Raw genomic sequence first — 15096 nt, forward strand, 5'->3', positions numbered from 1 at the left:
TTGCAGCTGTCTACCTGGCTCTTTTATGGAAGCCATCCCATCAAGTACTATGTCATAGAATAGCTCAGCCTGTATTAGGCTATAGGTGTGTGCTCAGTTCAGTGAACTAACTTAAAGCTTTAAAGAAAAGTATAAATGTTTTTGTACTTTGAATTTTGATCTGTGTGTTATATTTATGAGAGTGAATCAAGGAAAATGTTCATAAATAAATGTTCCTTTAAACTTATATGCATTTATTTTCCTGTAGTTTCTGCAGGTAGTTTTTATATACACATTTATATATATCATAAACAGACAAGGAACCATATATATGCTTCATTGAATTTGATTTGTAACATAAAAATAATGCATTTTGGAAAGTCCATGTATTTTAATGAGTAGCCTATGTGGTGACTTACTTTTGTGAAGACGACTCTTGCTTTAAGAGTTTCTCCTAAGGTCTGAGTGATGTTTTATTCAATTTTATATATTATATATCTGCTCAGGCCGCAATGGGCCATAAATAATATAAAAGGTCATTAATTTGTTGCTAATAATTGCACAGTGTTTTTCTTATTTTGCAGAACCATGAATAATATATAGGCATTTTTTTCATATATTACTACTTTTGGTTGCTTATAGTTTTACTGATCTGTTCTGGCACTTAAATATCAATAAGCCAAATGATCGAGTATAACCAAGTATATAAGCTTAATTTACACTGAAACACCTGCTGTTGTAAAAGTCTGGTTTATCTGACAATGCAAATTCTGTTACTTTAATGATCTAATTTTAATTTCTGTTTTCACTGTGACAATTAGGTTTTAAATAAGCTGTCATTAGCTTTGTGAGACAGCAAGAAAAAAACTGGGTCTCAATCAGTGTAGGCTGAAAGTCTGCTCTGTGTTGTCAGCAAAATATGGTCTTTATCACAAGCAGTGATGACTAGAAGTCTATGACAATCACTTTTGTACTGTGTGTTCTAATTTTGAATAAAACAGTCACAGAAAGCATTCAGACCCCTTCCACTATCATTTTAAATGAATATAATTGGCATTTTCCCAATGTACTCTTATGAACTCATGATAATAGTGCAATTTTGTTTATAGAAAGGATTAGAAATTTATTAAAGAGAAAAAAAAGAAAATCTCTCATATGTAGATGTTTTTATACTTTTTGCTGTGGCACTCTGGTCTGTACTCGGGTGCATCCTGTTTGCTTTAAATATCCTCATGATGTATATACAGCTTTACTGGAGCCCACCTGTTTCAAACTAAATAATTTAGAAAGAAACGAATAGATCAGGGTAAAGCAAATAAAACCAGGAATTCAGAAGCATTTCTTAAGTATTGTTTGTAGCGCAGTATAGCCTCAGTAATGGATGAGGTTTGAAGCTACTAGTTGTCCTGCTGTATTGAGTAAAAGAGCAAACTGGGAGGTGACCAAGAACGCAAAAATTACTCTCAAAGAGCTTCAGGACCTGGAAGAACATGCCAGCACCTCAACAAGGTTAGCTGAATTTAACCAGTCTGGCCTTTACGGTTGAACAGTCCCTGAGCAGAAGGCCTCAAGATATATTTCCAAAATAGCATTTGAAAGCATTTGACAGATGACACAGGTGACATTTCTTTTGTCCAGTGAGTGAAATGTTGATCTGGGCAGACCTCAAAACATTACATTTGCTTAAAACCAGGCACTGCACATCATTGTCTAATATCATCTGTTGTTGAAGTGTGGTGGTGAAAACATCAAGCTGTGGTGTGCTTTGCAGCAGTGGGAACATGGAGCTAAAAGAAAACATGGCACTTCACACCTGCTTTTGAATCAGTCAGATTAACTTTGACAGGATTTGCCAAAAAAGTGTAAAATTGTGTAAAAATGGGTAAATTGTTCTATTTCAGCAGTGCGAATCGTGTAAGGACTAAACCAAAAAAAATGCTACTGAGTGCCAATAGGTGCCAAAAGCCCTTAATTATCATGTTGAATTAAGGTTCTTATTTGATTTATTTAAATACAGTAGCAATCCCTAATGTCATGTTTTCATGTATTTAATAATTGTTGTCAATGGAAAAATGCTAATTCTATTTCTTAGCTGAACCAGCAATACCAGGGAAACAAGCAGCTACAGGCAGCTACAAGTTTACACCATCCAGATCCACATAGTAGTTAAATAAATGCAAAGACTTTTGTAAAAGGGAAATGTAACCATAAGAATTGTAAGTGGAAGTATGTGAAATACTGATTACTTTCAATAGCTTATTCACTTATTAGTCACTTTAAAATAGGCTCCAGCCCCCGTGATCCTGATATGGATAAGCAGAAGAGAATGGATGGATGGATAATTACCTTAGATTACTCTTTAGAGCAAGGGCTAGAAGCATCCACCATATATGTCATACCATATAAAGCAGCACAGAATGACACCAAATGACCATTTCTCAGCATCTCTTCTTCTGACTATCACAGCTGACAAATCTTTCTTGACATTAACAAATGCAGCTGACATCAAATAATGACCCTTAACTAATCAACCAAACAAAACGACATTAACCTCTGAACAGACGTATTACAAACACTAATTCACTAATTTTATGTGTGCACTCTTCCCCAATCATACACCATCTTCCTGAACAACCAGTCAAAACTTTGATCAAAAAGCATAAATGTTTACTCTTCTACCATTGTGTGAGAATCATTCCTTTTTCAGTGTAACAGTTTGCACGTGCTTGCATCACATTTAGCAACAGGACCAAACATGACAGACGCTGAGTACTGCACTACAGTATTTCATCAGAAAAAAGAAGCAAGTTTCATTTGAGGTCTTATCAGAGCACCTTTGACCCCTCACAACATGAGCCAAGAACAGAGTCCACTGGTCAACATAACAGCCATTCGGTAACAGCACTGCTGAAAAACAAACTCTGAATATTCTTCCTATGTTTTTAATAGCCTTATTACCTGAATGGACAACAATATCGCAGTTAACATTGTTTATGTTATTTTGTGCGGGCACGATGAGTTCAGAAAGCCTCGGTGCTATTTCAGTGCGCTGCGCCTACCTTACCACTAGGTGTCAGTGGAACGCAGAGCATTAAGTAAATACCTTTCAAACTAAATTTCAGCAAAGGTTGGAATGTTTTATAAATAACTGGAGAGTATATGTGTGTGTATTTCTCCGTGTGTCTGTGTGTGAAGCTATATGTGGACCTGTTATTTTAAAAGCCCGTTTAAATAGTGTGCTTTAGCTTATTTTTAGTTTATGCTAAGTAGATTCTAATTAAATTAACGTATTACAGTGTTGAATCATAGGATAGGCAACTTATTGAAAAAGCCCTGATCAAGGTTTTATCTGGAGCATTGTGACGATTAACTCCATGATTACTGTTACAGTTGCTGGGGTCACCAACTCAGAAATCAAATAAGCACTGCCCCCTCCACGCACGCGCGTGCACGTCCACACATTTTTAAGGAAATTAACTAGGCTACTTTTTCTAGGGCAGTCGGCACCTATCAAGTAACTGCAAGGGGTGTTTGCGGTATCACGTCTTTTTTTGAGGGGGGGGTGTTTACTGATTTTTATGAAACATGTGACTGAATTAGGCGCTCACATGGCTGCTGTGGCTGCATGATCGGCTTTAGTTTTTTAAAGTTCGGTTATCGGTAGCTCCCTCGGCTGGGACCATCTGGAGCAGAAGACCCCTGAAAAACACTGCGCGTATACGGACAAATCATGGCGAACAGTGGGCAGAAAGTTGTGCTGATCACCGGCTGCTCCTCCGGCATCGGGTTACGAATTGCCGTCATCCTGGCCAAAGATGAAAAGAGTCGTTACCATGGTAAATGCGCTTTCTTCTACATTGTTTGTTTGATCGGACCTGTTTGTAACAAGCCTGCAATATTGTGGTTCGCTTGAAATACAATTTCGTGCTTATTTTTCCCTGCAACACGCTGCAAGCTTCCTTTACGCATAAAGTTTGATCAAGTTTCATGCGCAACGCTCCGTCTAAACGCTCATACGTGATCTGGCGTGGGTTAAATTAAAATGCTAACCCCTGTAATATCGGATCCATATCCCTTTGTAAGCACTGGGATTCAGTCGCCCCTTTGACTCGACTATTATCATCTGAAAGCGCAGTTTCCAGGGTAGGGCTCTGCAAGGATGCCGCTTGCCAGGCAGGATTCATAAAAGAGGTCTTGTCAGTTCTCTTTCAAGTGACTTCTCCAGCACAAAGCCCCCTTTTATTGCAGTGAATTGTAGACCGCCTGCTCCGGTTTAGTGCCGTGTCTAATGTGCCCATAGTCCCCTCACTGGAGCGACTGTTGAAAGGGGGACAAAGTTTGAGACCTGTACAAGCGAGGGTTCACTCTAAAGCAAGGGCCTTGTTTGAAGTCTTCATTGGTAGGCAGTGGAGTTAAGGTTTCACACTTTGACACTGTTGGTCCTCTCCTGCTTCCCAGCTATTATTAATGTCACTGGAGGAATTAGAACTGAATCAAAAAATCCTCCTGTGTCAATCTGTGGAGCCTCAGACAGAATTATGTTAGAGGGGTTTGTACCAAGAGCCTTGTGACCAGATTTTGTTTTTAGCTATGACTCTAAACTGTATAATTTGCCATAAAGCTACAGTCAGCCCTTTCTTACTTTGACAGGTTATGGACAGTTAGAAATGTCATTATTAACATGGTATGAACAACTGGACAGGGTTCAGTAAACCTTGTTTTTTTTTTTTGTTTTTTTTCTCTGTCTCTTGTTAGGGCCACTGGGATATGATGGGATTTATTACTGCGAAATAGATGAGGAAAACAAAACCTCCCTCCCTCCCAACACTGGTTTGGTTTGAACAGTGTGACCTGCTTTCAATAAGGCCACATCTTGGCGATTGCATTGATCTGCTCTATTCCTTAGGAAATCCAGCCGAGATTAAATATTGCGTTGTGCATAAAGTAGGAATTAGTTGCAGTGACATGGATGAAATTCAGAGAAGGCCTTAAAATACCCCTGTGTTTGCAGTGTGGTTCATTCAAGAATAGTTAAGCTGCCCAGTTGTAATTCCTTCAGGAGCATTTAGAACAATAGACCTCTTGTTCATGTCTCAATCAAAACGCAAAGCTTTCTGTTCCTTCCTTGAAACCCTTCCTGGACACCCTGGTCTCAAGTAGACCCAATTACTCTTCATAAGATGTTGTTTATGCGTGGAGCATATATGACAGACACACAGACAGACAGATAGATAGACATTGTTATACATCATGTTGCATCAGTAACACTGCACAGCAGTCCAAGCCTCCACAGCAAAGCGGTCCAAATCTGATTACTTATCCAACCTCATCTCTGTTCACATGAGAATAAGGTGAGGATTTGCTTTTGTCTGCCAATGACAACAGGTAGACTTAGGTGAAAATTTGAATAAGAGGTTGTTTATTCCTGCCTATTGCCATTGTGCAACACCAGTGCCTCTGTTTTCTCAGTTACATAACGCCAGTCTGCCAAGTGTAAGCAGAGCACACAAAAAGGAAGAAGCTGTGGAAGCCAAGTCAGCGGCGCTTATATTCATTGTTGTTGGTCATGGTAGATTCCTCCGCTTTATGTAGGTTAATGTTCCCCAGCGGGTAAAGTTCAGAGGAAATCAATTCTGTCCCCTGTAAACTAACAGGCGTGGTCTTTTCCAGGAACTCTGACCCACACGTCTGAGTGTCACTATCTGAGCATGTGTGGGTGCTTGTTTGTTTTTACACTGGTGTGTTTGTCCAAGAAAAAAAGTTAATTTAGTAACGTCACTTGAGTCCTCTGTCACTTCCTCAGCATTAAAAATATAATGATTGCATTAATACTTTTATATTAAATGCAACAGTGATAGTCAGAAAAATGTGTAAATGCATAAACTATTCCAGTACTGATAATTTTAAGTGCTCCTCACATTCCTAAACATTTCTTTGCCTCTTCAAGTTGTGTTACATGACACTTTTCCGCTATCATATCTATTTTTGCAAAGTCTGAAGCCACATTATCTCCATACAGTCCTCTGTGTCTCCCTATCAGTCATTGCCACGATGCGGGACCTGAAGAAGAAGGACAAGTTGGTGGAGGCAGCTGGAGACGCATATGGAAAGACCTTGACGTTGCTTCCATTAGATGTGTGTAGCGATGAGTCCGTCAGGCAGTGCGTCAATAACGTTAAGGACCGCCATATTGATATTCTGAGTGAGTGGGACACAAAGTGTATATCTCTTTAAAAAGCAGGTCATGATGATCGATTCTCTGTCCTTGGATAAGTGTATGTTTGTTTTTTTATTATGTGTTTTACAAGAGTTTATACACAGAATTATTTTTTTAACATATGATGGAACACTATCGTTCTGCTTCATTTTATAGTTTTGCGTATTCAATAGAAAGTCTATGCTATTTATAATATCATAGACATAGATTTTATTTAATCACACACTGGGGAAATTCAACTGTTTACAGCAGCTCAAGAATTAGAGATGTATGCAAAAACACTATAATATGTACAGATGGTTACAATATGAACATAAAGTGCAGTGGGAATGATAATAATACACATGTATTTATAAAAAGTAAAGCCCTGTGCTATTGCTAAAGTTATAACAACAGTTCAGGACAAAGGCTTTGATTATTTGTGAAACAAATATTTTAAACAGTAGTTGCACTGCGCAGTTGACACTTAGAGTATGTGGAGGGAGGAGTTTGAGTCTTAAAATTCCAGTGGTCAGAAAGATTATGGACCAAAACTGAATGGGCTACCACATTAATAACCCGAGAGAAAGATAGCTGAAGCTAAGCTTACAGCACTGTGCAGCTGCAATACTTTATTTTTCTGAATAGTAATCCTCACAACTAAAATTTCACAATGTGTGATCCAGAATTTATCAAGTAATTTTATAGTGCAGTAAAGTCCATTTTACCAGATCTTCTGAATACGTAACGCTTTTCACTTATGGTCCTTAAACCTTTAGCCTGGATAAAGTATCTATTTATAAACCTGTCTCCATCTTAGTCTAAATCCAGCATTAAATCCCCTTTCGCCTAATTACTCAAGACCCAAAGGCTCTTCAGCCGGGTGTTACGTCAGACCTTCATGTTGTTGTCACATACTGACATCTGGTGGCAGTATCAAGTAAAACCAGCTTTGTCAAATGAGCTTGTAAAGAAAAGCGTCTGGACTTCTTTAAGTTGCTTGAAGACGTTTCACCTCTCATCCGAGAAGCTTCTTCAGTTCTAAGGTCAATCTGGGACTCTCTGCCATTTGACCTTAGAACTGAAGAAGCTTCTTGTAAAGAAAAGTCCAGACGCTTTTCTTTACAAGCTCCTTTGACTACGATGACCTGGATGACTGAGAACCTTCACAGACATAAAACCAACAACTAACTAACAAATGGTCTAATGAAGTAATAAAGTCAAATATCGCTCTATTTCTGTTTGTTTTTGTTTTTTGATCATTGCATTTATGGACAATGCATTATCTGTGTGTCTGTTTCCTGCCAGTCAACAATGCAGGTGTGGGCTTGCTTGGACCTGTGGAAAGCATCAGCATTGAGGAGATGAAAAAAGTATTTGAGACCAACTTCTTTGGAGTGGTTCGTATGATCAAAGAAGTGATGCCAGACATGAAGAAGAGGCGTTCAGGGCACATTATCGTCATGAGCAGCGTCATGGGTCTTCAGGGTATGAGTATAATTAGTTATGCATAAGAAAATTTGTAGTGCTATTCTAACTGAACGTCAAAAACATTTTGAGAATGACAAATTACAATAAACCATGTAATAGACCGTTTATTGTAATCTATTAAGCTACATGTAGGTTCTTAATCTGGCAACTTTGGTTGGTATAAGGCTTACTGGATTCCTGCATATCAAAAGAGAACATATTGAATATACATTTTGACGATTAAACAGTCAACAGTCTCCATAATCACTCATAATGACTTGCAAAACACTCTGCACGTGTTCCAAAATTTTAGCTTGGTATAAGCTGACATTGTTTTATCCAAAAGGAAAGTTAACAGCAATTTTATCTTTATGGTTTGAAGTTATATCTGTAGATTTCGTAGATGAAACTGTTAGGTAATTTAAATGATTTTTTAAAATTCATTATTATATTAATATTATTATTCGTTGGTCTCTGTTTCACGTTTCCAGTAAAGCTCTGACAACTTACAGTAATTTGAGTCAAACTGCAAGTTCTTGCAAAGAATTTTTAGTGTTTGTTTTAACTTGTTTGAAGTAGCATAATGGTGGCCTCCAGCAAAGCAGGTTGGACGCTTTCTGATAAACTGCTGAATTAGCTTGCATAATGTCTGACACTTGTGTTGTCCTGCCTGCTACTTTTTTTTAACCCTAGTCCTTTATCCGTAAATCAAGTGAGTGATTTCTATTCTTGATTGAGTACTTTGAAATCTCATTCTACGGTGCATTGAGCTTCTTTATCTCCTCTTGTTGTTCTTTAATCAGGTGTGGTATTCAACGATGTTTACACTGCTTCTAAGTTTGCAATGGAGGGCTTCTGTGAGAGTTTGGCTGTGCAACTGATGAAGTTCAATATCAGGTAGATTACCCTCTTTCCTCTATTCTTCCTTCACATGTGTCTTTATTTTCTACTGAAAATACCATCCCCACTGATCACACTGTATCTAACTTACCCCAGGTTGTCCATGATTGAGCCTGGCCCAGTGCACACTGAATTTGAAACGAAAATGATGGAGGATGTGGCTAAGATGGAGTATCCGGGTGCGGATGCTGACACAGTTCGTTATTTTAAAGACGTTTACCTGCCATCATCAATAGATATATTTGAGGCCATGGGCCAAACACCAGATGACATAGCTAAGGTAAATGAATTGGTTTCTAACCCCTACACTGAACCCAGTTCAGGAATTTGTGTTGATGTTCTGCGTGCAGCCGTTAAAATGTTCTGTTGCTTCTTATCTTTTCCAGTGCACTAAAAAGGTTATTGAGTCAAACAACCCACGCTTCAGGAATCTGACCAACAGCCTCTACACACCCATTGTGGCCCTGAAATATGCCGATGAGACTGGAGGCCTGTCTGTAAACACATTCTACAATCTACTCTTCAATTTCGGCCCTCTCATGCACATCACCATGAGCATCCTCAAGTGTTTGACGTGCAGCTGCCTGCGTAGACGCACCATCTCACCTAACTGAAGATGGAGTGTGTAATTCTGTCACTTAACTTTAACCTCCCAGTTTGTTGAACGGAGGTTTCCTGAACAGACTAGACTAGAGCAAGTAACCTGGAGAGAAGAGCCACCTTTTAGTTTAAAGACAGAGCCACAATAAGCTTCTCAAGACAACATGCACAGCTGCACAAGTTTGTCACAGAAATGTTATATATAGGGTGACCTCATGTACTGACACAGAAACATGCATACACCACAACACAGACATACAAACAACACACACATTGGATTATTGTATATATAATATGACGAGGAACTCATGCCAGAGTCTGGGTAGTATGACAAGAACTGAACAGCTGCTTTGTAAGTTGTTGGATATATATGTTGTTAAATGAAAACGTAAAGATGGAACTTAAGATTGAAACACATGGACAGATGTCAAAGCACAAGAAATAAATTAAGATGATGAGAGAAACCATAAAATTATAATAAATATCACAATCACAATACCATAAGTTGCAACCTAGGTATTGTTTCATTACTCATCAGAGTAATGACATATAAGACAGAGTCAGAATATATGATAAATATATATATAAATATTTCATCTTTTGTTCTTCAGTGCCCTTAATTTTATGTTCACCTTAATATAATGTTCTCATGGTCATAACTGCTGTTGAATCATATTTCTAATCTTTGATAAACCGAATGTTTGTTTGTTTTGGTTTGGGTTTGTTTTTTCAAGTTTTACGAAGGGCTGGATCAGATACTTTTACCAAGCAAATTAATGGAAAAAATAAAGTGAATTCTGATTTACTCTGAATGTTTTTTTAAGAACACAAATAACAAAAAACGTGACCACTTTGACTTTGAAAGCTCTCTGTCTGACAGACTCAGTCGACACCACAAGGGGGCGGCATTTCACTGTTTTACCCTGATTCCGAACCTGTGGATTACACGGGACATGCACTGATTTTTACAGTATTATTCACACAAAAGCACAGTTTTCAACAAAATATTCCATTTGCCTGAAGTAGTTCTGGGGTCCTGACATTGTGCTTTCTGGCTCACCAGTATGGTTTACTGAGACATCTGGTGCAGTGAAATTTACTTCACCTGTGTTTTCCTACTGCTGAGAAGCAGCTGAAGTTGTCCAGGAACTGGTATCTACTTGAGACAGACAAGTAGGACAATATTTAATTAAATTAGTTTGAGAAACTGGCCATTAAACTTATTTTTCACTAGCTATATTTGTAACAATTTATCTATTAGTAATAAATGTATCAAGGTTAAACCCTATGGATATTTTGAAAATACTGGTTGAAAAAAATATAATAAGAGAATGTGTTCAAAAATCATTTTTTAATTTCATACACAGGTCAAAACAAAAACTCCTGCATAAGGCCAATTTTTGAGCACACACTTAAATTTTTGTCAGTGAGACAAATTGTCTGTGCTCATGCACAAAAATTAGCATGTGTTTGCATGCATGTGAATGTGTTATAAGACCATGTCTATGGGCCAAGATAGTGATCTGTTGATGGATATAAAGAGGTCATGGCCTGCTCCCCATCAAAACCCCTCCCTTGAACCCCCAACCCTCTCACACACACACCCGGCTTTGTGCCGTGTGAGAGAATGTGACCTGGTTCCCATCCCTGAGGAGGGGTGAAAACTATTGACAACCTCAGACACATTTTGCGCAGCCCCGAGCCTCCCTCTCCAGCTGGCCCTCTTAGCCCATCAGGCCTGGACCCCCTGGTCCTGGTCCACAGTGGATGAGGCCTGCAGTATGGCCAAAGCAGTCTAGCCATTCTTCCTACGCACTCTGCCCTATCACATTTTGCTATGACCTTCCATGCACAAAGCTGTTTACGCACACCTAGTCTGAATGCACAGACAGTGCAACTGGTTGCAGACCTGTAATTTCTGCACAGTGTACAATGAGTGCAGTGCCTCGGCTCTGTGTATGTGTCTTCATCAGAGGCGACAGCTCTGCACAATGGAACAAAGACACTGTCAATCACAATCAAATGGGTGTGTGTACAGGGGTTGGAGGGGAAGGGGAATAGGGAATCTGAGGAGGTTGGGGGAGGAGTCTGTATGTTCTGAATGTTCAGGGGGATGCCAAGACCCAATGTGGGACACCGAAGGCTAATGACAGGGGGTGGTGTGTGTCGCACTTGGGAAAATGAGAATTAGGGTGCCTAGACCTGAATGGAAGACCTATTTACTAACTGAATGAACACAAGAGTTAAAGCAAAGTCTCATTAAACAGGAGGTCTTATTAAACCATTGTTTTGTACCTTTGTTTCACAATTGAGAATGTCATTGCAATATAATGAGGGTAATGCAATGTGGTTAGGTCTTCCCTTAATTGTAACCCTGTCACAATTTCTGAGCCTGTAAACATACTCTGGCTCTGCCCTTATGCAGCCTTGATGTGTACTTAGCAGTCAACCACTTGCATTTTCGGACAGAAAATATATGAGTACAAACAGCTGAATGAAAGAAGGAGAACCTCAGTAGTTATCTTTGGCATGTTAGTGGGATACATTCTTTTCAATCTGTCTGCATGGGCATTTTACCACATCCAGCTTTCACTGTCATCATCACCACCAAATAACCACACCTAAGCCTGAAACCGACAGTAATAAGAAAACAGAGAGTCAAAGATCAAAAAGAAAAGATAGATGCAAAGGGCAGAAATTTGTGAGAACCAAGCTGTGAAAATGAGGGCAGACAGGAAGAGAAGGGAAGTGCAAAAAGGCAAAGAGAAAGGGAAAGAGACAGAGCCGTGGGATGCTACTCAAAGTCATGCTGACGTCTAGACAGGGTGCTTCAGTTTCATCCCAGGTCAGCTAGGATTATCCAACTTCTATTTTTACTCCAATTTCTATTTAAAAACATTTTGACTATCTGTGAATAATATTACAGAAAAAATAATAAAAACGGCTGCATTAATTTCCATAGGAACAGAAAGGTATAATTGAGAGATTAACTGTGTATGCCATAACTATACTTTGTACTCTTCTGCATCTTTCTGTGCTCTGTTGTCTTCTCCTTGCACACATCCTTACTCGTCTTCCTTTTTCACAGGAGGCTGCTGTCCTCATAAAAGTTTATCTGAGCAAGCTCCTCCTCCTCACAAATTGTTGCAATTTATTTCATTTTAAACAACACAGCCTGTGTGTACAGGAAACAATTGAAAATCATCATATCAACCAAGAATTTGCAATTTGTTCAAAGGAGTCAGAAACTGCTTTACTGGTACGCAGTAGACATTAGACAAAATTTAAGTTAAAGCAACAGTTCTTAAAGGTTTAATGCTTATGGGAGAAATGGGTTTAAGTGGTCGAGAAAACCTGGAACGAGGCTGCATAGGGTGAACGAGGCTGTGAATGGAGATGTAGCCACATGGGGCACATAACTATCCTTAAAGTTGAAGTGAGGTCTGAGGGGAACTATCTGTCTTCATATAATAAAAACAGGAGAAGCCCTAGTTGCCCTGTGGCTGACTTTTGGTAGCTGGGTTCATTAGGGCAGCATAATCCACAGAGAGAAACAAAAAACACAACCTCTTCTCCATCTCCCTTGTTTTCTGTCACTTCTTGATTTCTGACATTCCCTTTCTCTTTCCTTTCGTTATATCTGAGCCACACTGTCTGGCTCCCCTTTCCACTGTCCTCGATAGCTCCAATGTGCAATGACCTCTTACAGACTCAACATGGGTCACTTGGAGAGGGCGTCATTATCTCACATTCTGAGTAGAGCTTGTTTTCAAGGTCATTCAGGATTATTTAGAATAAAAAAAAAATCTTGGCCCTCGCCATACAAATTGTTTTACAGACACAGAACTCCTATTGTCACAGTCATTATAACATTAGTGTTGTCCACTTTCGCCACAGCTCTTCCAGAACATAAACACTCTGTCAGGAATTTCCAGACCACGACTCAGTTTGCCTACTACCAAGTCGTATTGTTCTGCTTTGTTCATATTCTCAAAATTACCCGTTTGACAGACTGCCGTCCTGTGATTAGAGGGTTCAATCTGTGTACAGGCATTATACATCTTAAATAAGGGGATGGTGGTTGATTGTGCGGGGCTTAAAGATGATGTAATCTGAGCTGGGGTAACACGATCAGCTTTTTTTTTTTTTTTTGGACAGTGAGGTCAGCCTGGTGTAATATTCCATAAGATAAGCCTGACAGCAAAGCCACTGGCGTCATTGCACAAATCTTACTCAAAACCAGAAACTCCTGTTTGAGAGGGCAAGACAAGGCAAGAAGCATGAGTCCAAAGAGAAATGAACAAAAGCACAATCACCAGTATGACCAGGTAGATTAACAAATCTCTCTTTTCATACTTTTTAGACAACTCCTGTTTCTTTCTCTAAGTTATAATCTCTCACTACATCTTCCTGTTTCTCTTACTCTGCGTTTTAATTTAGTGTCTGGGAATTTCATGCTGTGAAGCATTTATATTTTTAATTTACAGAAAAATAACAACAGGCTTTGCTTTCTGGTTCAACCAACACAGAGGAGGGAATATTTCCAACCATCGGATGCTTTTAATTTGTTTCTCGAGGATGGTTGTGTTTCCCCTTATGCCTCTGGCAGCCAGAGTTTAGTGGATGTTCATGTGCATGCATGGATGAGTCAGATGGAAAGAAGACTACACAGATAGCCCTTAGTCCTTACTCTCTGTGTGATACACAGTTACCTCATCAGAGAATCTATTGCTGTTGAAGTTTTCCCTTGCCTGGCAACCCTGGCTGTATCCCAGCCTCTCTGATCAGCCCTGCCATGGGTATGATCTATTTACTGTCGCCAAAGATGAGAAACCTAAAAGGGTTCAGGCACACCCACACCAGGAAGCCTGTCTTAACCCAAAGAGGCCAGATCATTGTTTATTCAGCTTGAGTGCATCACATTTTGGCAGCAACGGTGAGAGTGAATAGACATTTAAAATCCAAGTTCATAAGAACCTAATTATAACATAGTTTAAAAAAGTCCCTCACTTAAGCATATGGAACATGCTCACAGAATGCAGAACCAATAGGCATGTGATCATCTCCTTCATTTAAGATGAGATGAACAGTCTTCTTTGTGTGGCATTTATGGCTCCAGCAAGACTGATTCTCCTCACCCCCCCCCCCCCCCCCCCCCACACACACACACCCCCGATTTGATTTATTTATTTATTTTATCAAAACAAAAGAATGCCTCCTCCGATTGACCGTGAAAAGATGTTCATAGCTTTGTGCCGAGTGAAGAGATGTCTTTGTTGTTATCTCCACTGGTGTAGCCACCTCCATTTGGCTCAGTCTAATCAGAATACAAACACGCCTCTGTCATTTGGCCGGACTCCCTCTCCATTTCTGTCTCTCTCTCAGTGTGTCTGTTATTAACAGATACTTTCAATGACTTTCTTCTGCTTCCCCTGCTTCCTCATTTTTGGATTTTAAATTATTTCTCCTCCTAACTCTAAGCAAAGAAAATCACACCACAGCTCTCTTCTTCTCTCTGATTTGTTTTCTTGCTTTCACATTCTTTCTATCTAATCTACTAGATGATGTGTATCTCCCTGAGGCTCTAACAGAGAGACCTCACACACATTAACTTCGCTTGTATGTGAAAAGCCTGGTTGCGGTTGCTGGGGGGGGAAGTGTTGCACTGTAAAGGGCACCCCTGAGGGAGAAGTACTCTTGTTCAAGCTTATAGTGCAGGTAAAAGTAGCTACATGAGCATGAATCAAAACAAAATGCCTTCAACAGAACCTGCTCAGAAATGCTCTGGACAAGGAAAATTTACACAGAATTTAAGGCAGTATCACTGAAACCCAAAATATATATACAACATAAATTTGTATGTATAAAGCTAGCACTTTTTAGATTTTCAAATGTCACTTTCAGAAATAAATAGTTCGCAGTTTTCAGTATTAAATATTTAAAATCTTATT

At 39.3% G+C, this 15096-nt stretch overlaps 1 protein-coding gene across 1 annotated transcript; it reads left to right on the forward strand.

Annotated features, from left to right (window-relative positions):
• The first annotated feature begins 3411 nt into the window (after window positions 1–3411).
• rdh8a (retinol dehydrogenase 8a) lies at window positions 3412–9938 on the forward strand. Its single transcript, XM_005749948.1, has 6 exons — window positions 3412–3815; window positions 6020–6181; window positions 7484–7663; window positions 8449–8542; window positions 8642–8825; window positions 8932–9938. Exons 1-6 carry the CDS (start codon window positions 3710–3712, stop codon window positions 9157–9159), a joined length of 954 nt encoding a protein of 317 aa, XP_005750005.1. The 5' UTR covers window positions 3412–3709; the 3' UTR covers window positions 9160–9938.
• Window positions 9939–15096: the final 5158 nt, after the last annotated feature.

The sequence above is a fragment of the Pundamilia nyererei genome, unplaced genomic scaffold (genome assembly GCF_000239375.1).
Source record: "Pundamilia nyererei isolate P.nyererei 1_Seehausen unplaced genomic scaffold, PunNye1.0 scaffold00258, whole genome shotgun sequence".
NCBI lineage: Eukaryota > Metazoa > Chordata > Actinopteri > Cichliformes > Cichlidae > Pundamilia > Pundamilia nyererei.

Bases quoted from the DNA above. Each gene is read 5' to 3' on its own strand.
- rdh8a (XM_005749948.1), top strand. From the start codon at position 3,710: ATGGCGAACAGTGGGCAGAAAGTTGTGCTGATCACCGGCTGCTCCTCC. The intron at 6,182-7,483 runs GTGAGTGGGACA...GTTTCCTGCCAG, and splicing joins CCGCCATATTGATATTCTGA to TCAACAATGCAGGTGTGGGC. The intron at 7,664-8,448 runs GTATGAGTATAA...TTCTTTAATCAG, and splicing joins CAGCGTCATGGGTCTTCAGG to GTGTGGTATTCAACGATGTT.